Raw genomic sequence first — 25,918 nt, 5'->3', positions numbered from 1 at the left:
AATGACTGCTAGTCCATGAGTGTCTGTTGTTGGAAAATGATACGTGAGACATCTGTGTTGTGAAATGGGGTTGAGGTTTCCAGCTTCTATCCTTTAAACAGTTTTGTTTCGCTACAGTATGTTGATGCTACTTGCTGGCAAGCGTTTGGGGAGAGAGGGGTTGCTTTTCATAGAAGGTAAGGCCAGTGTAGCGTACGTTCCGTCTATCTAACAATCTTTGTGTAGAGGTTTTGACAGCTTCTGGTGCGCCGCATTCTTTCACTTTCATTTATTATCTATTTATTTGTTATCTCAATCTAAACACGACTGACCCCAGGGTGACCTTAGAGTGTGCAGGGGTCAGGTGATCTCACCTTTGACCTGCATGAGCATGAGTTTCTTGTACGGCACTGCACTGTTGTTGGACATCTGCTCGGTGATGTTGACACTGCGCAGGCTAACACTGCTGAAGTTCTCCTTACTGGCCAAGCCTGCCAGAGCCACCTCGGAGAAGCCAGAGTTCTTATTCACTGTAAAACAAGACACAGAGAGCGGGGATGACATACAGACACATTCAAACACACACACCTACTCATGCATACCTGTACAAAACCAGTTTAAAAAAACACGGAAATGGATACAAATACAGGTACAGGGTATATACAGGAATCTTGAGGTTAATTTCAATACCTTTCTAAGACTTTTTAAAGACCTTGTCAATATTTTTCCAGACCTCACCGCCACTTCGGGCTGTAACCGTTTACATCAGTGACACCTTTGACTGTCACTGAGTTTGCAATAGACTAGACCACTATCATACAACAGAATTTCCGGTTCATCTTTGTTTTTTAATAAAACTAATAAATTCACGAACTTTTACTAAACGTTTTTAGGACAAACCCTTTGGACAGAGTCTAATTCAGAAAAATACCTACAAAATTCAAGACCTCATAAAATCGTGATAAGACTTTTTAATACTTATTAAGGGTCTTGATTTTCCCCAAATTGATTTATCAACTTTTAATACTTTTCAAGACACCGCGGATACCCTGAGGTAACACAATGTTCTAAACCCTGAAACACAAGTGTGTTCCTAAGGTACTGGAACAAACACTGTATAGAGCTATTTAGGTGTGTGTTTTGGACACTGCTGGGTGGTGGGAGGAGGACGTTGTGAGTAACACGCCTTTGACTTTGTGGCTTGAGTGACATTATCCTCGATACAGACACACTGCACTGCATGTGCCACTAACAACGGTTGAAAAACCAGGCTGAACTTTGGAGGATTGCTTGGCACAATGCTAGGAATCAGACAGCAAATATAGGTCACTCACACAGAGTTTACTTGTGTCGTCCCTTCGAGCACTGTGTGGACTTATAAATAGATCCATGCAGTCTGATTTCAAACGGTTAAGGTAGAAGGGCAGGAAGAATAGTTATGAAGTTAAAGTATGCTCTGGAGAGGTTGTTTTCATGGGAAGCGCAGGAGAACACTTTCTCACAGAGTTGCCGTGGTTGCGTTACTCTGAATGTCATGTCAACACTACACAGAGTTCCTCTCACAGCATCACCTCCACTAACTGTCATACTGTACAGACTACTTGATAAAGTGTGACAGCAAGTGGTGAAACCAGGAACAAGTCGCCAACCAATCAAAATGTTCAGACTTTTATTCTGAAAAATGTAAGTAGATTTCAACGTTAGTCAAGCTAGTTAAGCCAAAATATTGCAATGCAATGGATTCGGTAAGTAATCTCCATTAACACCTAGTTAACGATAACACAACATACATTGTTAGCAGGCACAAAACAAGCTTTGTTAAGTGACTCACGAGCGTGTCATTGATTTTCAACAACGCTGAGATGTATTTACATTTTTCAGAATAAAAGTCTGAACATTAGATCGGCTGCCGACTTGTTCCCGGTTTTACCAGCTGCTGTCACAAATGACAAAGAGATCAAACGCTATTCGATCAAGGCCAGGCCTAGCCCTTTCCATTTCCTAAACCCTTATTGGCTACACCCGTCTTCTCCTCCATCACTCACTCTTCTCAGCTTTCATCCTCTTGCTCTCCAGCAGGCCGATGTTGAGCCTCTGCTCCGTGTACTCGTGCCTGATGTCGTCTCTGGCCGCCAGCATCTTCAGAGGGTTCCTGGACGACTGGACGTTCCTCATCGGTCGCATCGCCCGCTTATGCTGCACCATGGTAGAGGTCAGCCTAGCGGGGGGGGGGGGGGGGGGGAGTCAAAGGTCATGCAGGCCTGTTTCAATGTGGACTCATCTCTGTGCTCTACGGTCTCAAGCTTCTAACTGTTTTGGTGTTTTTTGGGGGGGGGGGGGGGGGGAATGTGTGCTAGCGGCATGTGTGCTAGCGTTTTTGAGGCCATGTGTGCTTACATGGGCATCTGGGTTCCGAAGATGGTGTCAAAGTCGTCGTCGATCTCCACCTTGCTGGTCACGAGGGGGAGTTCCTCCACGTGGCGGTAGAACTTAGAGAAGATCTCATCGTCCAGGTTCATGACCTCCTTCACCGTCTTCTCCGTGACTGTGATGGTGGCCTCCTGAACACCGGCAGCTGAGAAACCGAATGGTAGAAGGGTTACGGTAACACGGTGACCGTGAGATGAAACCGGTCCACTCCCTACGCCCTCGGTTCTGGTCATCTGCCAGGGCCACATGGACCGTCAAAGAGCGTGTTGTACATCATTCAATCCGGTACAGGAGACACTCACCTTTACTGTTTAACCTGCCCAGGAAGGACTCCAGCTTATCTAACTTCCTGTCAGACTCCAGGTTCATGTCTGGTTTGGCCTCAATTTCTGCACAACAACAAACAACGAAAATATAAACACGTTATATTCTCGACGGACAAACATTCGCTACAGTACACTTTACTGTATGTTCATTCAGAACACATTCCAAAGCAGCAGTTCAATCTAAAGCACAATGTGTCATTTTGCCAGCCTGGTCAAAGTGTTGATTGCAATTCGAATGACTTGTTTTGACTCATACACCCATAATGCATTAGGACTGCCTTGTTGTGATGCCAACCAAGCACTAGCCACAGATCCATTCTATCTGAGAAACGGCTGAGATAGAATCAATGAATCAAAAGTTCACATCAATAATGACTATTTACACAAGACATTAAGACAATGTAGAATGCACACTGTACGACACCAAAAATAATTTTGAATACACCTTCAGTATCCGATATTTCCTCCATTTCTTATAAAAGAGAATCAAAAAGCAATTGATTACAAACAACTCTCAACGATAATCTTAGTCAAAATAGGCATTCAGTTCCTTGGAGTTGACGTTCATTTGGAAGCATTCTATAACACTGTAGCAATGCTGAATGCTTACCGAATGCCTTTTACAGAAACAACTTTAAGATAACACATACCTTACTTAGAAAATAAAAACTGTCCTAAAGATCTACTGTCCATAGGTCTATAAAGAGCCTACTGTACACAGTACAGTATACATACGGGTCAATATGAGGCCAATGACAGTTAAGGACATAACCCAGTCATACCATTTACCCTAAATAACATTAGAATAACAAATAGCCCCCCCATGTCATTCTTAGGCCAGATAAATGGACATGGTGAGAGGCTCACATAACAGCCTGGGGGAAAGGGGGTGGGGTGAGGGGGGTAGATACTGTACTACTGACCTTCCTGAGGTTTAGAGATGGCTGGAGTGCTGTTCTTGGGTTTAGGGGGGGACAGCACTGGAGTGATGAGCGCCGAGGGAGCAGCCAGACCTGAGACACACACACACACACACACACACACGACACACACACACACACACGCAGACACACCGACACACCGACACACCGACGACACACACACACACACACGCAGACACACCGACCACACACACACACGCAGACACACCGACCACACACCGACCACACACACACACACACACACACACGCACACACACACACGCAGACACACCGACCACACACACACACGCAGACACACCGACCACACACACACACACACACACACACACACACACACACACAGACGACACACACACACACACCGACCACACACACACACACACACACACACACACACACACACACACACACACACACATACACATACACATACACACACGTTTCCATTATATAAGATTTGTGGCCATCAGGCAGCAAAAGAACCATAATCAGTAAGTCAGAGGCTGATTATAGACAAGAACAATCTGATCATTTCTGATTCATTATATAAGAATTATGATGAACTAGTTTTGGTTCATAATGTTGTCACAATGCTTCCTTTCTCTCACAACTTCTAAGATCAGAGTACTGTAGTAAGCAATGTCTGTCGGTTTAAACACTAGTAGGTGGGGCAAGAGCAAGCATTAGCACTGCTCGTCATCTACTGTATAGGGAAGTTCTTATAAAGGCTTCATGGATGAAAGTTAGCGAACCGCTGCAGTACGCTGATGAGTAGGTGTCAGTGTTGAGTTGGCGAAGCGGCTTCGTGTCCAAACTAAGCGAACAGTAGCAGTAGCGCTAACTAGCCACACAGCAGGACCAGGATGCTGTAGCTGTGAGAGCCTCCCTGTTTCTGACACTAATCCTGCCATGCCACGCTCGGACAGGAGTTAACCTGGCTGAGCTGTGCCCTCTGGCCAAGCAGACTGCTAATGGGATAATAGAAGGCTATTATGGCATTTACTGCCTCAGTGAACTCCAGTGAGACTGGCCTGTTGAGGAGCTGGAGGAGTCAAATCACTGGACCCCCAGCGAACAGAGTGAAGAGTGAAGTGGACTTGTGGGGCACTGTAGACGACTTTCTCTCAAGTCTATCATCACTGACTGGGAAGGAGAGTAACTCTACTGGTGTGTGTGTGTGTGTGTGTATGTGTGTGTGTATGTGTGTGTGTGTGTGTGTATGTGTGTGTCTGTGTGTGTGTGTGTGTGTGTGTGTGTGTGTGTGTATCAACAAGCCTCTGTAGAAGTGTAGTGTGAGGCCGGATGACCCCCTGACCTTTCTTGACCATGCGGGCCGCCACGGTGAACTGTGTGGAGTCGTTGGCGGCGCCCCGGCCTTTGGTCTTCCAGGCTTCCTCGCGGGCCGTGATCAGCTGCTTCCTCTCGTGGATGGACATGTGGGCCTCGTTGCGCTGGCTCTCCGACTCCTCCCCCATCCTCTGGTCGGGGAGCACAGAGAGAGAGAGAGACGGTCAGGGATACCTGGCTATGGGGCTGGCGCTGTACCTTTAAGACCCCTTCACACCACTGTAGCTTAACACTAGAACAGCTGTGCCTTTTTACCTACTAAAAGAGCCTCTTTAGAATGCTAAGCTGCTATTTACACACAACGACCACTGGTTGGCCGCTTGTAAATTAGCCTGCTTCCTACACAGAAAAACTGCAAAATAGCTTTATACTAGCTTATCCTGATGTGATTTTGGAAAATGTAAGGATACTGGGTGGTAGAATGCACATATCTAGGAAAAGTCATGAAAGGAGCGTCCTGAAATTTGATCTAGTGCCAAGATATAAAAACTAATATTTACTCACTTGGTCAAATTACCCCTCATGGCTGTTCTAGTGTTAAGACAACATTGAACTGCATCACACAAACAGCCAACATTGGGCCCAGTTCAGCACATCCAACAATATGACCATATTGGTATAACATTACCAGATGCATTGGTTGGCTTGACAAAAATGGGTTGAGTTTTGAGCTCTCCAAATTAAATCCAAAATATGTCAATGTCAATATCCTTACATTGGAACAGGTACATTTCTCCTCAAAGTGTAGAATGTACATTGGATGGCATTCCGTGACGTTAGAATTATAAGGTTCTATCTCAATTCTTGTCAAAATTGAGTTTTTTTACATAATCTGATCCATTAGGTGTTTATTAATGCCTGTGTGGTGTTATTTTTAAAGTGTTGACATTTTTGAGTTAGTAATTCATAAAATACAAAGGTTCCATCTCACAAAATATAATGGAATGTAAAAACTTTGACGCTCAATATCTCTGAACTACCCTAAACGGAGATAGAACCTTATAATTCTAAGCTCACAATTCATCTACAAGACCCCAGTGAACATGAAATAGGAGAACAGCATATCACAGAAGCAGAGCATGGAGTCAAGACGGGAGCATCACACACGTGTACAGTAGAAATACTGTCATAGTAAGAACACACACATTACACATCCCCATTCTCACCTGTTACGATTAAGTATCTCACATCCAGAAGTTAGGACAAATAAATGCACACCAACATACTGTGAAAGACACGGTCGGTTTCATCTAAATGTTCTGTACCATTAACATGATGTCGTGAGAAGAACATTTTGCTTATTGCGCAGGATGTTTGTATGGGATTTGGGGTTATGGGATGTTTGTACCGTCCAGCACAGTAGTAGGCTATAGTACAGTATGCAGTATGTAGTACAGCGATGGAAGACAGCTGGGGAGGTGCTGTTTGTACAGTGCTACAGAGTAGGGGTGTGATGGAGGGCTCTAGGAGGGGGGGGGTGGGTCACCTTCCATCTCCAGGGGTGTCTCTCATCCACCTGCAGCTGTTGCAAGGGACTAGTCACTCTAACCAGGGGAGGGCTACCCGCCTTCACACCAGATAGATAGATGGATAGGACAAGAGGAAAGGAAGAGAAAGAAACGAGGGATGAGGAGATGGAGGAGAAGAGGAGAGAAAGAGACCGGATGCAGCCTAGCCAGGAGGTATTATAGCGTCTTTGAGCCTCGGGAAAAAGCGCTATATAAATATAATGAATTATTATTATTATTATTATTATTATTATTATTATATAGGGTGTAAAAGACCCAGACAATTCTGGGGTCTCAAAGCTTGAGAAGCAGCCATGCTCTTTGCGCTGTAGTTCCAGATCCAAGCCGTAGGAGAATACTGTTAGCACACTGTACTGTTAGAGCTTCAGAAACCCGTCGGAGGACTGGTGCAGGCTTAGCTGTGGTGAGGAAGAGGAGCACAGGGATGGTGCAACACTGGGAGGGATTCGGAGCTTTGCAATGTGTTACTGTATGCACCCATACACTACATCTGAGCAGGGTATGCCGATATACATATACCCATACAGTGCACTTAGTATTTAGCTAGCCTACATCGACAGACATGTTTGATGATGCATTCAGATTAGCATGGTAGCTCTGGTATGCAGTTACTGAAAAATGGGAGAGGAGGGGGAGGAGTTACTCAGTTAGGCAAGGCAGTCAGACTGGATGCATGTGCTCACCTGGCTTGGTGGGTCAACATATGGAGTCATATGGACAGGGGGTTCAGGAGTAGGAGAGAAAGGAGTGGACAAAATAGGCTCCTATGGAAGTCGGCCCATGGAAGACACGAAGACACACATACAGAGACACAGAGACACACATACAGAGACACAGAGACACACATACAGAGACACACATACAGAGACACAGAGACAGACAGAGTCAATAACGGGGATGGAATGAAAAAGGAGAGAACGAGGACTTGAACTGTAGAACACCAGGACGCCTCTACACTCACACAAGCATGCAAGACGAGAAAACCTTGAAGCCACCGTGATTACGACACGTGATTAGGTGATGAGCAGCAGGGTTGAATTATAATGGGGCAGGGTCACGCCAACACCAACACACCGCCACCATGATAAGTAAGGGAAACACAGAGACACTGTGCAGTCACTCGTAGAAACACCACTGGTGTGTGTGTGTGTGTGTGTGTGTGTTCCACCACACAGCGACACACACACCAGAGTCTGGTGGTGTGAGCTCTCCTGCTGACACACCCGCTTACCCAGAGCTGATCAGACACAGCAAACTCGTCGATCATCATCATCCCTTCATCCTAAGGGAAGCGGGGGGGGAAAAGGGGACAGGTGTTCTGTAGGTGAGGGGTTGTCCCACACAGTTGGCTCAAACACCAACACGTTAACGTCTCTCCTACCCCTATACTCCAGCGGTTCCTCACTGACCCACACCTTGCAGTACAATAACTCTTCATATCCGAATCGACTTTGTCATTCAATAGGGTAAATCCTATCATGTTACATACAGTATTCACATAAACACTTCATCAAATCATTAACTTAAACCCCTCTAAATGCGTCTAGTAATTGCACCGAAACATCTACATTGTTGAAAGAACCCCAGTAACAATGAATCATGTTTTGGCACCTTTCCAACAGAAGAGTCTAGTGGATCTCATACCCGGCCTACAGGGTTCTCTTTAATCCTCCCCGTCTCCCAGACGCCACTCTCTAATTCCTACTGTACCTCTTCTTTCATCTAGGGATGGGAAATGGTCTTGACTGAGTTCATGGGTTGAGCCGAATGGGAGGAGGAGGTTAAAAACGAGGCAACAAAAACATCCGTCCTCCTCCGTGAGCTCATCTGAAACCTTAAGTCTGGCCTTGGAACTTGATTAAGTTCTCTTGACATGCTTTGATCCAAACTTTGTGACCGTGGAGAACAGACATGGGCGAGTGCTTTTGACCTTGTTTTGGGTTTATGGGGGGGGGGGGGGGGGGGAGGATCAAAGTTGTTATTGGAAAAATTTGGCAACAACAGTATGTCTTTTGGTGGCACAGTGTGGACAACGTCACAGAGTGGAAATTTGAAAATATTTTCATTCCAATTTGATTTGCTTGTAATGTCATAAGCTCAAATGGCCAAGCTGAGAAAACACAGATTGGAGAGCCAAAACTAAATGAATGTATGAAAACATGTCTTTTAGAGACAGTCTTTCTATGCAATGTTGTAAATAAATCTAAACAGAGAGGTATGCACAATGTCCCTCCCATCACCCCTGTAAAACACTGCAGATGTCAACATCACGCTGAGAGATTAAAACAAGGTTTATTTTAGACGAAAGACATGCAGAACAGATGAGAAGGGAAAACAGACAGAATAAGAAAAAGAGGTTACAGTGAACATGCATTGAATCTAATGACATGCATTCATTATTGTAATCTGACGACATGCATTGATTCTCTAATGAAAATCTGAACAGAATTGACATGAAAACAGAGGATAGAAAAGGTGGTGAACATGGAATTAAAAGACTTAAAGCGATCAATATACTGAAATCACTCACTTAAGTATATTGTGAATTTCCTCTTGGCCAGAGGATGAGATTTAGACAAAGTACTGTATGCTCAAGGCCAACCAACCTTACATCTCCAAATCTCTGATCAAACCAAAAATCTTTACTTTAATAACCCAAAAATTAACACCATGTAGTCTCATCAGATTATAAAACATATTTAAATCTACAGTAGCACCGTAGACAAAAAGGCTGATACTGACTGTACAATTCTTACTGTACATAACTTAAATAAACCAAAAAAGTGAAGGAGAATCTTACACTACCAATACACTGATTTCCAGTGCAGTTTAAATACATTAAGCACAATCAAATCCTTTAAAAAACGGGTTAAATCCACTGACAGTATACTATTGAACAAATGATTCCATTACATTTCCACATTATTGTCTACAACAGTCCAAATAGACAACAACACGTCGGACATGCGGTAGTAGAAATGAAAGAAAAGACACGCTGACAAACACAAAGGAAAAATTACAACACACCACCCCTCTGTTTAGAGATAACCACAACTGCGTCACTCTGTGTATGCGACATCTAGGATTGTATACCGAGTGCATATTGGCCATGAGAGTAGATGCATAAATAGGCACCTCCGATTTCTCTTTCAAGTTAACACACTCAGAAAAAATAGGCAGACAATTAAGGTCTGAGTGCCCTCCCCCCAAAAAGATCATTGCTTCCGTCTGACGCGGGCAGGTACAGTGAGCTGGCTACATTGAGCTAGCACAACGATGCAGCCATAGACGACTAGAGCCATGCTACTGTGGAGTCTTTTGTAGGGGCCATGTTGAGCGGGCAGGATGCTTATTGACATGGAGGAGGCATGCGCCACCTGTATGTACAGTACAGGAAGTCAGGTTACCTTCTTCTTGAAGCTCTGCTCCACCTCCCAGAGCTGAGCGTGCTGCTCCGACACGGCCGCCTTCACCGCATCCTGCTTCTTGTTGATCCTGTTGCGCCAGTCGTCCTCTCCGCTCTTCTTCAGCAGGGCCAGCCTGGGAGGGAGGGAGAGAGGGGGAGAGAGGGAGAGAGAGGGAGAGAGAGGGAGAGAGAGGGAGAGAGAGGGAGAGAGGGGGAGAGAGGGGGACGAGAGAGGGAGAGAGAGAGAGAGAGAGGGAGAGAGAGGGAGAGAGAGGGAGTGTCAGTCCAGAGGTTCAAGGTGGGAGGCCAATGGTCAAACTCTCTGTACTATAAAGTATACAGTATATCTGCCGAACATTAGCGAACATTAGCTAAAGCTAGAACCTAGAGCGAGGCTCGGACCTAGCCTGTCACTCTAACAGCCGAACACAGAATAATGTTCACTTCTCTAAACAGTCTCCATGTTTGGGGTTGACTGGGTTTCCTCAAAGAGCCATAAGTGAGGCTGAGCTGAGACTAACCAGAGTTAGGCTAGGGGGAGGTCACTTAGCGGCCACTGTCATAGACGGATCTGGAACATAACTAAACAGGCTGGATGGTGACACGTAAAGCACATTGTTATCAAACAACACTTAGAAATGTCACTCAGGGAAACCCCAGAGTTTTGGAGTTCTTTGCCAATGCCTAAATGAGCTTCACTTATCTTTTGGATTTCAAAGGAAGAGCCAAAAGGATTAGGAGTTTTCATTTCAGCCATAGAAAATAATACCCTTTGGCAAGGACTACTATAAGTACCAAAATAGAGGTATCAAATGTACAGCAGAGATATCGTGAGCTTAGAATGATAAGGTTCTATCTCCGTTTAGGGCAGTTCAGAGATATTGAGAGTCAAAGTTTTTACATTCCATTATGTTTTGTGAGATGGAACCGTTGTATTTTATTAATTACTAACTAAAAAATGTCAACATTTAAAAAATAACACCACACAGGCATTAATAAACACCTAATGGATCAGATTATGTAAAATCGGAATTTTGACCAAAAATGGAGAACCATTCTAACGTCACGATATACTGAAATATTCAGCCAAATCAATCAAGCCTGTAAATGCAATATCTACTTTATACACTACTGACAACATCTACTTTATACACTACTGACAAAGTCAGAGCAGATGATTCTAGAACACAGATGATCACACACAGATCATCCCTCTCGTTGGGGATCAAGGTCGTTCCGACCGAAGCGCAGTCAGTCTATCTAACCCCGGGGGTGAAAGCAGATATGACAGAAGGGATCTAGCAGTCAGAGGCCTGAGACAGAGAGAGGGGGTGGTGCCCCTCTCACAAACCCCCCTCTGTGTCCCCATGAGTGTCCATCCTGTTCTGGGGGGTTGGGTGAAAACGACTCCTAAAAGACAGCAGACAGATACAGCAGTTCATCCACATCTGCAGCTGGATCCCAGAGCAGCAGACAGAGTGACTCCCGGCGCTGCCCTGCAGACAGTGAGACCTTGTTGAGGAGGTCAACAAGTTCCACACCACGCTAATATGATGAATGTGTGACATGACGCACGTGCACGCTAGCACGCGCACACACACACACACACACGCACACGCACACGCGCACGCGCACACGCACACGCGCACGCGCACACACACACACACACACACACACACCACAACAACAACAACACACAACAACATCAACTTACAGCCTAATCATCTATAAAAGTCACCGAAGCCCAGTGCTGTTTACAAGGGGTGAGCTGGCGGAAGTAGTACTAATGCAATCATTCGATTTAATGTGGAATACAATAGCCTAGACTGTTATATTGATTCACTATCCCACAAACAGCATGTACCTAGACTGTGGAGGATGGATTTTGCTTTTTAGAGCAATCACAAAGCAAATACTACCAAACTGTGAGAGTAAATGTGTTCACACTGACATCGACACCGGATGATGTGATGATGGGCTAGTTGGGCTAGTGAATTAAGACCATAGAGCTATATGCCATAGTGTTGTGCTCTCTGCCTGCCAGCCTGACTGGTATAATTCACAGATCTAATCCTAGAGATGACAGTAGTGGCTAGCAGGCTGATTTAATAGCAGCAGCAGCAGCAGCGGCGGTGGACAACCTAATTTCCTCTCCCCGGTCAGAGGAACGGGGTTAGAGCTCTCCTCCTCCTCCTCCTCCTCCTCCTCCTCCTCCTCCTGCTGATGCTGCTGCCACCGTGTCTGCCGTCCTCCTGGGGTCCTCAGCACCGAGGGCCCAGAATAAATCCCCTCAACTCACGTCAAACACTGCCACTCTCCTGCTCACTCTCCTCTTTCTCGCAACCTACATTCTATAATGAGAGAGTCAAGGTGAATCTCTCTCTCTCTCTCTCCCTCCATCCCTCCATCCATCCCTCCATCCATCCAGCTCTTAAATGCCAATAGAACTGCTTAGCAGCAAAGATAAATGAACACATTTTGTGCAGCAGATATAACAAATCCAAGGACACCAAGTTGTTGCATGAATCCATGACCAATATCCAACTATTCAGACAATAGATTGACAAGTTCATAACATCAAACCGGGACACATTATTTATGTTCTAAACGAAAGATCCACATAAAGCACTGTGCTCACAAATACTACACCGCCCATTCACACAACTTAGTTGTGTGTGTCAATCCTCATACACCCGACATGTACAGTAACACACAACTACTACCAGTCTGGGTTTGTGATGAAAACTAGAAACATCTGGGTCGGAATGAAAACAGAAAAAAAGAAAAAAAACGAGTCTCACCTCTCTTTGATAGACATCTGTCTGGCCGACATTTCCTCGGAAATGAACTCGTCTTGGTACTCTGGCTGGACCAGGCTGTGTGTGTATCCGCCGCCGTCGGGGTGTGTGTCCGCTGCTCCCGGCTCCTGCGGCTGCAGTGTGTGTGGCGCTTGAGAGCCGCTCCTCAGTGAGGACGAGGGGGGGGGTGCAGCCGCTTCTCTCAACGACACCACGCTGGGCTCCTGCAGCTCTGTGCACACACACGCACACACACGCACACACACACACGCACACACACGCACACACGCACACACACACAGAAAAGCGTTAGGAGAGCCCCAATGCAATCAATAACCACTAGGAGCTGACGAGAAGTGTACACACACACACACGCACACACACGCGCACACACACACACACACACACACACACACACAGACACACACAGACACACACAGACACACACACACACACACACACACACACACACACCTCGAAAAACCCTCCGCCTCGTTTCTGCTCTTACTCTAAGTCTTGTGAACAGTGAAACTCCCTTTGCAGACGCCAGTCCATAACACTGTGTCCACTGAGAGCAGCGTTCTTCTATCTCTCTTTCTCTCCAGAGTATCTCTGTGTGTCTCTGTCCTTTAGGCACTCTGACCACCGCTAGTCCTCGTCTCCCTCCCTCCCTCCGTCCCTCCGTCCGTCTAGTGATATATTTCTCCTGGCTGGGTCTGTGCCCCGGCATGCTCGGGGACATGCTGAACACTGATACAGAATGACAAAACCAAAACAGGGGGAAGAGCTAACGTCTGCGACGTCCAATAAGGAGAGAGAGGCTCAAAAGCACAGTCTGAGTGTGAACACTGTTCACACGGACACAACAGGAAGCCTGTGTTTCTGAGAGATGTAGTACATGCTCTCTGATACCTTATACGTGCAGCTTATCAACACTGTTGACTGTGCTAACCCTGTCCATGATTTAATACTGGCTAGAATGACGTTTGCCCTGTGAGCAGTGTACTGGTTTCATACTTGTAGCCAAAAGAAGTGAGTGTACCCAAGGAGAAAAACACAGGCTATCGGATTGAGCTAACGTAATCTGTCTGACCTAATCGGTTTGCGATGAATTCAAGAACACTCTCTGGCTTTGAAAGCAGCCAAGCACAACGAGGACCGCTCGTACGAGAGGGGGAGAAGGGAGAGAGGGAGAGATTGAGGAGGGGGGTGGGGGGGGGGGGTGGAATGGATTTAACAAAAAGAAAACAAAGACAAACAGAGGGCAAAAAAGAGTGAAAGGCAAAAAGACAAGCCACGCCCCTGTCCTCTCAGCCTAAATCCTGGCTCCTCTTACCTGCATTGATGCCCTTTGACCCCTGGCAGTCAGGCTGGTGGAGGTCGTGCGAGGACGGGCTCTCCCTCAGATAGCCCCTCTGCTCCTGCCTGTCCTGGAGGATCAGTCTCCTGCTCTCTGACCCCTCCCCTCCAGGGTACTCCCCCTCATCCCCCCACCTGGCCGCGTCCTCCCAGTCCCTCCCCCCCCGGGGCTGGGGCAGGGGGGCCTGTCTGACAGCTTGCTCAGGGGAGGGCAGCTTCCTCTTCCCTCCCCCCAGACAACCACCGTCTACTCCCTGGGGTACGACAGCCGGGTCAGCCAGGCCCTGCTGCTGCTGCTTCTGGTGTGGGTGGGGGTCCAGAGAGGCCTGGGCGGCGCGTGGCTCAGACCTCCAGGGTGTGTTGTTGTCCAGGGTCTGGCTGAGGGGGCTGTGGTGCCGGGGTAAGGCCCTCTCGTAGTACCCAGGGCCTGGTGGCCCGGGGGCGGCCTCAGCGGGGCTCCCAGCCCTGGCCAGGTGGATGTCCCCTGCGTGGTCTGTAGAGACGGTGCTTCCTGGTGCGAGCGCTGAAGAGGAGAGCTGGCCATAGGTGCCCCCGTTGGATCCGTTCTGCAACTGTATAAAGGGAAAAGAAGAACGAGAGTGAGAGAGAGAAGAGAGAGAGAAGAGAGAGGGAGGAGTGGCGGAGGAGAGACAGAGAACGGGGGGTCAACGGACGGGAAGCGGGTCTTCCAGTAAGAGGGGAGGCGGCCAGACACAATGGTGAGCGAATCACAACGCTGAGTCATCACAGGCTGACTCACTGCACTTCCTGCAGGATCAAAGGCGGCTTGTCCGGCTGGCCAATCACAGCCCATGTCACAAAGCCATGCCTATCATGCCCCCCCCCCCAACCCCCTGCCAACCACAGAACACAATGAGTCCCAGCTGCAGCCAACAGTCCCTGAAGGGTAGTCTGGAGTTCACCCACACACCCCTCATAGTATCATGCCCTGATGACCATAATGCTAATGACAACTTTTCAGGTAGACACTATTGATCATCGATCCATTCATTTTTAACGCCAAAACTTTCTCAGATTCTGGCGTACGTCTCATTTTATTCGATGAAGTCGCTCTAAATTGAGGACCAGCACCATTATAAGTACATTAATATAAGTCTATGAGATGCTATGGAGACAATACGCAAAGACCTCATTCTATATCTACCTCGAAAACACCATGGCTCCCAACTCGCAATGTCTCTAAATCTCAAATAGCCAATAGTTATCTAAATATTTTACATCTGAGATCACTGTGGTGGTGACATCTCTTTTCTATATTTATTCTATATTGAGGCCCAAAAGGTCCCACATGTGAGTTGTGTTATGATAAATATGTGATTCAGTATGATACGTTCCATATGACGGTATCAAGTTCAAGGCATTGCTCAAGTTCTAAGTGGCAGGACAAAGACATGTTACTTTTACGAGGCACATAAAACCAAAAGAAACAAAACAAAATCCCCCCCATCAGGATGTCTACTGAATGAGATCACAACACTGAACTTTTACTCAAGAGATGGATGTGCTTAGGACAGGACAAACATCACCAGGGCGAGTGTGCGTTCCTGTAAGGTTCCACGAGTGAATAGTGTAGCTCGCAGTTCCTTCTTCTATACTGGAACATTACTGTGGAACAGCCTTTCACTTCATATAAAACAAGCAGAAACTAGGAGGGCTTTTAGAGGTCAGGGTAGAACTTACCTCTGGAGTAAGGTGAACAGATAGGAAAGCCATTTTTTTTAGCCTACTTTTATTCTTTTATTCTTTTATTCTCAGCCTACTTTTATTCTTTTATTCTCAGCCTACTTTTATTATTTTTCTTTTTCCTAGAAGTTCCTAATCCTTTTGTTTGGGGGGGGGGGGGGGGTAATGTTTATTTAATGATTGTTTGATGTTATTGTTGTCTTGTATGTTAATATCAAAGGACCATGTCGGAAATAAGTGTTCACACTTTCACATGTCATCCCTTGGATTACTGTTTTTACTCGATCCATGAATAAACTCAATCAATCAATCAATCATCAGATTTAGTAGACTCTTCGACCCCTCCTCTCTCAAACAGAGACAGCAAATCAGTTTAACAAAACTTGCACGCAAATACTTCCCACGCTACTTCCATACGTCTGAGTGACCTACAGTAAAAGGGTCTAAAAGACCCGAACCGTGTCCTCCACACAGAACATGTAGACATACGGTCCAGCGACACTGGGACGCCTTTGTCCTCCTCCCCTCCTCCACAGACGGGTCTTTCATGGCAAAGTGCAGCTCGCAGAAATATGTTCAGCATCCGAACATCATCACACAATCCCTTCATTGACATCCCCGGGCCAATGAGGGACTTTGCGTTATACTGCATGGCTTAAAACAATATAGGAGATTATACTGGGATGCTTGCACAGATAATGCAACAGGTTCTATATTGCTCAACACTCCACATAACAGGAAGCATGTGGCCAATGCCAAGCATAGGCTTAGTTGCATCAGCCTCCATTATGGCAGGCAGTCGCACGTTCACTGGCGAGCCGTACTGGGGGAGAGAGAGCCTTACTTGTGTGGTGTCACACTGGCTCTGTAGGAGTTCTACCAGCCTGTCACACAGCTCCTGTTCATCACAGGGTTCTGTGTCTGAGGGTTCCTGTACCAGAAATACACGCACACGCACACACACACACACACACACAAAGCAAATAATCTAGAGTAGGAAAAGCCAATCACTGATCAGAAAGGTTATCACAGGTTTAAGCTGCTGAAGAACGGAGGCATGTACTGTCGTTTGCCCCTTGAATCCTCTGATGGTTGGGGGCAGGAACACACGACAGCCGACACACGACGGCTTCAATGTGAAGGGATAGGAACCAACAACCCCCTCCGGGAGAGATAGTCCTAACATGATTTACATGAAGACTCTCTCACACACACACACACACACACACACACACACACACACACACACACACATACACACACACACACACAGACAGATCTAACTCCTCCCAGCTGCTCCATGTCTTAAGACTCTCTCACACACACACACACACACACACACCTAACTCCTCCCAGCTGCTCCATGTCTTAAGACTCTCTCACACACACACACACACACACACACACACACACACGCAGATCTAACTCCTCCCCCACCTGCTCCATGTCTCCCAGGGTGATAGGCTGGGTCGAGTAGCGGGAGTTGTTCCTGCGCTGGCGCGTGTCGCCCCGGGTGCGGGTGACCCTGCTTGCGGGCTGGGCCAGACGGTTGAACAGGGCCATCTTCTCAGCCAGGCTGAGGGTGGAGAGGTCCGGCTCGTCGTGCCCCGGCTCCTCTCCACCCGCCGACGTCTGCTTGGAGCGCAGGGCCTCCTGGACCTCCATGGCCTGTCGCGCCTGACGCACCCGCTCCTGGGTCGCGGCGCTCTGCTGAGAGGACGCCGCCTGCAGGCTGAGAGGTGGAATTACACCCACAGAGAGGGAGGGAGGGAGGGAGGGAGGGAGGGAGGGAGGGAGGGAGGGAGGGAGGGAGGGGAGAGCAAGAAGAGCTGATAAACAGGGAGATAGCAGAGCACATGCAGGCTAGTGGCATGCTTCAGATAAACGGTGTGTACACTGTACACAGCGTGGGCACTTATCGTCACAACGGCCTTTTCTGTGTTTTAGCTTTGAAACATGTGACGAAGATTTACAGATGACTTAATAACATGCAGGTTGCGCCATGCACCAGTCCAAACCAAACATAACCCATAGCCGTAACCATCATAAGCATACTTACTTCAGAGGAACTTTTAAGAGATCACAGATATACAACTTAATTCCTATGCTCGGCACATCTGGTTCAAAATCAATTCCTCTGTGGTTTCCTCCAAAACACAAGAGGGCGCCAAACATCCAAAGACTAGGACTGAACTTTCAAAACATCTCGCAATCTCGGTTGACAGATATGATTTCCACACAGGTTAATTTCATATAAATCATCAAAACACGCAGACTGTGTTTGGAGCGATTGCTCGTCAGTTGACAGTAACATTCCTTACACAACTAAAGATAAGGAGTGCCCGTGAACAACCATGCATTCCGTGTAGCAGTTATTGTGTTAGTGCCCATGGCAGGATGACCCCTGGTAGGCCACCGTAGTTGTTTGTGACAGGCCTGTTCATGCACAGGCGTGTGCCGTGTACCTGAAGGGTGTGACAGCGCTGCTGACTAGGTCGGGGCTAGGGATGCGTGCTACCGTGGTGTGCACTGTCACTGTTTGTGACGAGGGAGCGGGGACACTTTACAGCACAGTCAGGGGGACAGGGACAGAGTCACAGAGACACAAGTGACACATGAACAGAAAGACGAAAGAGAAGGAGAGATCAAAAGAAAGCATGTGACTGTTAAATGCCAACACGTCACAAGCTAAAATGGTCATCATCCGCCGTATTTTTCCCTCCTGATTGAAACAAATCTCATCTCCATAAAAACACATGACCTTACATCACAGGAAGTGAAGCTGTCGATAAACACAGCACGTTTGGGCATCAAATATCGACCTCTATTAAAGCTAAGAAGGTGAGAGCAATGTGAGAGGCAAATGTCAAAATGTGTTTGCGTCTGTGTTTGCACTAAATGAGCTCAGACTCGAACTGAAAAAGGGATCCACTGAGTCACCTCAGACCCAGCCAGACCAAAAGCAAAAAAAGGTGAGACTTCCTAACAAAAAAGATGGATGCCAGAGCCCCATTTCCACTTCCTGGTCTAAATGACACTGATGGCAAAAAGGGAGAATGACGTCAGAATGAGTTTTGGATTCAAAACCCACGACTACGTCCCTCTCGACTTACGTAGCGGCGATGACCACCTCCTCGGTGGTGACGGGCTGGGTGCGAGAGCGGTCCTGGTTGCGTCTTAGTCGCCTGTGCACAGCCGTGTTGCGGGGTTTGGGGGCACCCCCATCTGTGCTCCTCTCTAACTCCTGGGGGGGTAGAACAGGACCAAGAGAAGAACATATGATATCATCTTTCATGTCTTAAAATTAACCTCCAAGCTTCAGTGAATCCGATGGATTGTTTAATGGTTGAGTTAGCCAGAGCTGTAGTGATTACACTCTTAGAGTTAGCCTATTCAAGTAGCCCCAGATCAGAAGTGTTTCTCACTGAATGTTGTATATTTCAACCTCAGGTTATTTGCATAGAGAGTGTAGGTGGATCTTGATTTAGGAGTAAAGCGTGATTAGTTTAGCTCATGAGTTGGCCGAAGACATTAACATGAGACTGATCAAAGACATTAACATGAGACTGATCAAAGACATTAACATGAGACTGATCAAAGACAGTTCAGCTATCACTAGGAAGTAGAGGCCAACGTATCGTCCATGCTAATGGACCATCTCTTCAAAAGCCAAAAGAGGAAAGATTAAGCAGAATGTAAATTCTAGTCCTACACAACAGATCTCCTTGGTTAGTAGCATGTATCTATGTCTGTGTCAGGGTTAACACTAGCACACAGCAATACGTGGAGTAACGGAGAATAACTGTAACATTAACTGACGAGGAATGATCAGTGTGTGTGTGTGTGTGTGTGTGTGTGTGTGTGTGTGTCAGTGAAGGGGGGTTGAGAGGAACTTGCCCACTCCGTCTCCCCCCCAGGCACAGTGAGGCAGGGTTCAATTCAGAGGTCAGAGAAAACAGCAGAGAAGTTTCATACCCGAAAGAACGAGCGCTTGGCGGCCACGCTCAACTTGGCCCTTTCATCCACTTTCTCCCCATCTAAAAAGAGAGAGAGGGAGAGAGAGAGAGAGAAAAGAGCAAGATGAATACCAAAAGGAAAATTCTTTAATATCCTCTCCAAAACAGTGCGTCATTAAGAGGCTAAATAATAGGCCAGAAACCTAAAAGAAAAACAATTCACATACGATTCCTAGGAAATAAACAAATGCCGACATCCTTGCACTAATGCCGTGGAACACTTTGGGCAAAAGGTGTTCTTGTACAAAACGTACTTAAGTCTATCATCAGCATCATCTCCTGTTGTTGAAGACTTTGTTGTGATTATGGAGGGAGGGGTCCTGTGGGGAGGGGGGGTCTGAGTGGATGTATAATGTGTGTTTACGTGTTTTTTGTGTTGTTTTTTGTGTGTTTTCATTTTCTTGTATTTGTGCTAGAAAAGGTGACTAATAAAAATGTGATCACAACAAAAAAAGGATAAAACCAAACCTAGTCAACATGAGAGACTTCAGAACGAGACAGGTGTGAGGCACGGGGGAGGAGAGCACCGCAGGACACATGACATCATCTTCCAACCATTCCGTTTGACTGACGCCGCCTTGCTTCGCTCCCTCTAATTCTGCTGAGTATTAACCAGTCCTGCGCAAACGTCTGATTATAGGAACCAGATGGATGGTTCTGTGCTCAGTAGAACCGCTGGGCTGTTATGCTACTGTGAGCACCAGTAATGACTCTATAAAACCCAGTTCAAATGGTTTTCTTTCTCTTTAAAATCAGACTGTTAATGAAGAGGTTTCGTCATTTCGCTTGCCCCCCCTATTGCCTATTCTCGTTAAGCAAGGGGGCTTTTATTCTTTATTTTTTGTTATTATTATTTAGTACGTTATGTTTTCTGAGTGGGGCAATCCCACTCATATTTATTTTTATTGGACAGATATAGTGAAGACAGACAGGAAAGTAAGGAGAAGAAGGGAGAGAGGGCATGTCAGCAGGGCATGGGCCGGATTCGAACCCATGCCGACATGGGTGCATATAGTTCGCCGTGTTGACCGCAGTGCTAGACCCCTGGACCACCCCAGGCCACAGGCCACAGGGGGCTTTCATCCTGAAACATTTACGACACGTAAACACATAAACCTTCTTTTTTTTCCGACGACATGTACTTTCATTTCTCAAAGTAAGCTAATCGTTTTCCCTTACCACAGTTGAGTTAAAAGTTTAATAGGAACTTACCTTCAGTGCAGGGAAGCTCTGGGCTCAAACAAGACCTTCAGAAACGAACAAAGACAAAACAAAAACAAGCATCAGCTACTGTATGCTCACTGTACTGGCAAGTGAGTACAGCACATGATGAAATGATGTAAGAAATCAATGGTAGAGAAAATGCTATGGTGAGTAGAGTACTGCTACATAGAGAAGAGCCAGTAGAGAGATTGAGGGGGGGAAAAAAAGCAGCAGTTTTCTCAGGAGTAAGGGTGTCGTTACGAAATTACACGGAAATCAAGAGTAGTAGAATTGCCCAATCTACAGAATCAGAGAAGTCTCCTGGCCATGGTGCGTAAACACAGACAATGGCCGATTGATTCTCCGAGCGATGGTCACATGGGATGAACACTGCCAGGATCCACTCAGTCAGAAGACCTTGGGGCGTTCATCTTTCCTCTCTGCAGGCACGCTACTGTACTTCTGACACCCAGTGGGACTGGGTTGATGTGTGCTTGGCAATGCGCTAGTGTGAGACCACAAAGGTTCCATGTAGGCTTAGCTTAGGTATAGAAGTTGTGAGTTAGGTATATCGTGACGTTAGAATTAGAAGGTTCCATCTCAATTTTTGGTCAAAATTGTGTTTATTAATGACTGTGTGGTGTTATTTTTAAAATGTTGAAATTTTTGAGTTAGTAATTAATCAAATACAAAGGTTCCATCTCACAAAACATAATGGAATGTAAAAACTTTGACGCTCAATATCTCTGAACTACCCTAGACGGAGATAGAACCTTATCATTCTAAGCTCACGACATGCTGCTTACTTACACCATGCTGAAAGCATGCCAGTGTGTTTCTGTGTGTCTATCCATGCTAGACGAACTCTCATAAGTCTCACATAACAAGGTGGAGAGTTCACTTCTTCTCTAATGTCTCCCTCCGTCCGTACGAGACGCAAACTTCTCACGGCCTGTAATTCGCTAGATAACCACATGCATTCCAGCCCTCTACCTGCTATCATACTGTATCCGTTACGTGCAATGTGCGTTCATACATCTGCCAAACAAATTGCGCTCTCTCCCAAGAGTGTAAGTTGTCTGAATCTGAGTCCTTCAGCACACACACACGGTACGTCGGTACATGCATGCGGCCCTGCCGTAGAGTACCTATCAGACTCCTGGCGCTCTGCGGAGGTGACAGGCTGGGTCCTAAACCTCTCTGAGGTCTTCCTACTCTCCCCGGGGGAGATGTAGAGTCTGGGCTTGCGTCCCCTGTCCCTGTCCCTCTCCCCCCGCCAGGGCACCACCTCAGCACCCCCCGCGGGTGACCACTCTACCTCTGCCTCCCTTTGGAACCAGAACGAAGACAGAGGGGAAGGCGGCCGTGAGCCAAAGAGAGGAAAGAGAAACATAGCAATCATGAGAGAGGAGGGGGGGGGGAAAAGGAAAGAGAGAGCAGCAAGAGATGGAATCATTTAAAAACAGAGGCGTGCTTTTCATTCGTTTTTCTCCCCGCAGCAGCAATTCCACCACCCCTGGTTTTTAAATCGGAGGCCAAACTCATGCTGACCCCTTGGCCACACTCCGAGGGTTGATTAGCCACTACGTTGTGTACACACACACACACTCTTTGACCCGCACTCACAAAAGGTTTAGAACACACATACACATACACACACACACACACACACACACACACACACACACACACACACACACGTACTGTCCATCAGCAGCAGCAGAGCTAAGCCCAAAAGGCAGCCGCAGCCACCCGGGACCCCCAGCACCAAGTCAGCTCTACGTCTACAGGTTATTGGATGAGTGTTTCTACACGTTAATAGAAACCATGCAAAATAATCACACTGATTATTCTCAGGCATTGGTGGTGTTAGGCAGCGGGGCGAGTGAGGTGAGTTCCAGAGAAGCCAGCGGGGGGCAGCGGCAATCCCAGGATGCAGTGCTCTAGTACTGTACAACCTACAGCTCGGGCTTGCGGGGAGCCGTGGCGGCGTTCTCTAGGTAGGAGTGGCGGAGCCGGGCCACGGAGATCCTGGCGTCCTCGGGGCTCTCTCCGTTACTGAACCCCTCCTCTGGGGCCTGGAAGCCCGCCTCTCTGACCGGCCCTGGGTCCTGGACCCTCTGGATAGAGCCTCGGGGGAACCCCGCATCTGATACGGAGCAGCCGAGGGCCTTGCTGGAGACGTCTGTGGCCCCGGTGCCCCCCCTGTTGTGGCCGTGGTTGTAGACGGCGTTGTCACTCCTCCGTTGACCTTCTCTGGCTCTGGCCTCGGCAGCCTGCAGGCGGGACACGTGCTCCGTAGGTCTGGGAGGTTCCGGCTCCTCCTCCTCCCACCTCGTCCTGGTTCTCCCCGCCGCTCCGAACCCTCTGGGATCCTCGGCCTCTGCCTCGGCCTCCCTCCCCACGCCCAGGCTCCTCGCCCTGGGCCCACCGCCCTGCTCCTCCTCGCCCCTGGAGGCTCTCCGGGGATCCTCGGTGCTCTTCTCCCTGCGGCGGATCTCCGAGGGCAGCACGGCCTTCCGGCTCTTCAGCAGCCCCTCCGTCCTCACCTCCTGCCTGCCCTCCCGTCCTCCCGGAGCAGCGGGCTCCTCTCCTTCGTCCTCTTCCTCAGGCTGGGGGGGGCCTCTGGGGTTGGGGCCAGTGGCCATGGACAGATAGCTGGGGTAGCTGCCCCCCTCGGGACCGTCGGGCAGCCCGGGCCGGGTCAGCTGTGGCTGGGGGTGGGAGTAAGCCGGCTTGGGGCCTGGAGAGTTGGTGTAGGCCGGGACCAGGGGGTCATGGTGAACGGCCGCGGGGCGTGCGGAGGAGGAGGGCTGGAGGTGCCTCTTGTACACGAGAGGATCGGGGACGTTAACCAGCTCTGGGCTCCTCTGTCGGCCCTCTTCCTTGGCCAGCCTCTCCCTAACTCTGATTCTTCAGGGAGAGAGAGAGGGGTTAACAACACGCTTCAGGACTGAAAGCTCAACACACACACACACACACACACACACACAGAGAGAGCAGAGAGAAATAGTGAATAGCACAACACATTCCCTCAACCATAAAACATTCCCCAACACTCCTCCATCATATTATAGTTTGGCTCCATTTTAGAAAGTCAACATGTCATCACAGATATCCCTAGAGAAAACAAGTCAAGAGATTAATTTAAATACCAATTATTCATCCTTCCAACTGTGCTGACAAATGAAAAACACATGAGGAACTAAACAAACACGGGGATTGGTCTGCAGACTGCATGCTTGACGACGGTGGGGGGTTGACAGCATGCTAGCTAGCAACTGTCACTCACTGATGGCGATGCTAACGCTAGCTCTTGTCTAACACCCGTTTGTGAGGATGGGGTATTCCTGGGACAGTTACTGTAAAGGTTAGGTTAATCTAATCCCCCTGGGTACTAGCAGACGGTCTGTAACCACCAGTCTTTTATGTAGCCTGTCTTTTTACAAAACCTCTATGTTACTGTAACGTACTTATTTCGTAATGTTAGAATTATACGGTTCTTATAATTAATTCTAAATTTGTTGTCAAAATTTCGTTTTTTACATAATCTGATCCATTAGGTGTTTTAATGCCTGTGTGGTGTTATTTTTTTAAATGTTGACATTTTAAAGTTAGTAATTAATATAATACAAAGGTTCCATCTCACAAAACATAATGGAATGTAAAAACGTTGACGCTCAATATCTCTGAACTACCCTAAACGGAGATAGAACCTTATCATTCTAAGCTCACGATTTCTTATGAATCTATGAGTAAAAAAAGACCTTGCTGAGGGTACTGTGCATTTAAAAATGACCATTATTGAACTCTTCATAATGGTAACAGCTTCAAAATGACTCCCTGTCCCCTGTTTCAAGACACCTGCAGAGCAGCTGTCAGCACGAATCATGGCATCCCATAATAGCCCACCACAGCTGAGTCACCCAGGTGGGCAGACAGACAGGCCTCAGCCACAACCTTGGCTACTACACTCGCCTACGTGAGCAACTCAACTCGAGCACGTAGTCCTCGCTATGGATTTGAAGATCCTTTTATTGGTGTTCAAATCACTAAATGGCCTAGCGCCTGAATATTTTGTCAGACAATGCTCTTAAAGTATGCTCCCCACTAGATGCCCTCTGGCACTAGCCTTTTAGTTGTTCCCTGGGTGAGGACAAAGAACTACAGGGTGGCCGCATTCATGGTCCTGGGGCTGTATTACAGAAACTTCCTATCTTAAGTCCTAAGTTAAGATAGGAAAGTATAAGATAGGATTTGTCTCAATTTGGTATTACAGGAGCAAATCCTAACTAACTTTAGGAATCCTATCGTATTTACTTCATCCTATCTTATCTCATCCTAAATATTTAATCCAACTAACGGTTATCCGTTAGTTAGGTGACTTTATTTAAGATTTTGTGAAGTTAGGAAGCTTGTGTAATACACTTTTCCTATCTCAAGTTAGGATAGGAAACATTGATTTAGGAACAGTGATCTGTAATGGCTTTTTGGTCCTAATCCTAATTACCATGGTTACCAAACAGTTAAGATAGGATATGCAATTTAGGAAGTTTCTGTAATACGGCCCCTGGCCTCTGGGACAGCTTGCCAGAGGAGGTGAGGGCGTCACAATCTGTAAACAACTTTAAAGGATCTTAAAAACCTACCTTTTTAGCTGAGCATTCTTTTTAGTTTACTTTGACTGTATTGTGTATTATAAAGGTATTGTTGTATTTTCATTTGACTGTTAAGCACCTTGTATTGCATTTTTTGCACGCAAGGCGCTACATAAATAAAGTTTGATTGATTGATTGATTGATATGGAAGGTTAACTGCCTGTGTCTGCGTTCCTACTCATATTAAGTCATCTGTGAGTGACACGTTCATTTAAGACTAT

The 25,918-nt window shown here is 47.0% G+C and overlaps 1 protein-coding gene across 1 annotated transcript in view; it reads right to left on the bottom strand.

Moving 5' to 3' along the window:
- Positions 1-25,918, bottom strand: part of svila (supervillin a) — a gene marked incomplete at both ends in the record, with an annotated part of 54,117 nt that overhangs the window by 14,239 nt on the left and 13,960 nt on the right. Inside the window, 17 exons of the mRNA XM_080544009.1 lie at positions 354-509; positions 2,025-2,197; positions 2,377-2,554; positions 2,712-2,798; positions 3,659-3,748; positions 4,993-5,155; positions 7,785-7,835; positions 9,961-10,093; positions 12,761-12,989; positions 14,094-14,688; positions 16,665-16,751; positions 17,258-17,552; positions 18,286-18,381; positions 18,934-19,064; positions 19,796-19,857; positions 22,147-22,367; positions 23,002-23,952. Coding sequence (XP_080400135.1) covers positions 354-509; positions 2,025-2,197; positions 2,377-2,554; positions 2,712-2,798; positions 3,659-3,748; positions 4,993-5,155; positions 7,785-7,835; positions 9,961-10,093; positions 12,761-12,989; positions 14,094-14,688; positions 16,665-16,751; positions 17,258-17,552; positions 18,286-18,381; positions 18,934-19,064; positions 19,796-19,857; positions 22,147-22,367; positions 23,002-23,952 — 3,698 coding nt within the window. The remainder of the gene's footprint in view (positions 1-353; positions 510-2,024; positions 2,198-2,376; positions 2,555-2,711; positions 2,799-3,658; positions 3,749-4,992; positions 5,156-7,784; positions 7,836-9,960; positions 10,094-12,760; positions 12,990-14,093; positions 14,689-16,664; positions 16,752-17,257; positions 17,553-18,285; positions 18,382-18,933; positions 19,065-19,795; positions 19,858-22,146; positions 22,368-23,001; positions 23,953-25,918) is intronic.

The sequence above is a fragment of the Nansenia antarctica genome, assembly GCF_963989245.1.
Source record: "Nansenia antarctica genome assembly, chromosome: 13".
In the NCBI taxonomy this organism is placed as follows: domain Eukaryota; kingdom Metazoa; phylum Chordata; class Actinopteri; order Argentiniformes; family Microstomatidae; genus Nansenia; species Nansenia antarctica.
This window is presented reverse-complemented; position numbering and strand designations above follow the sequence as displayed.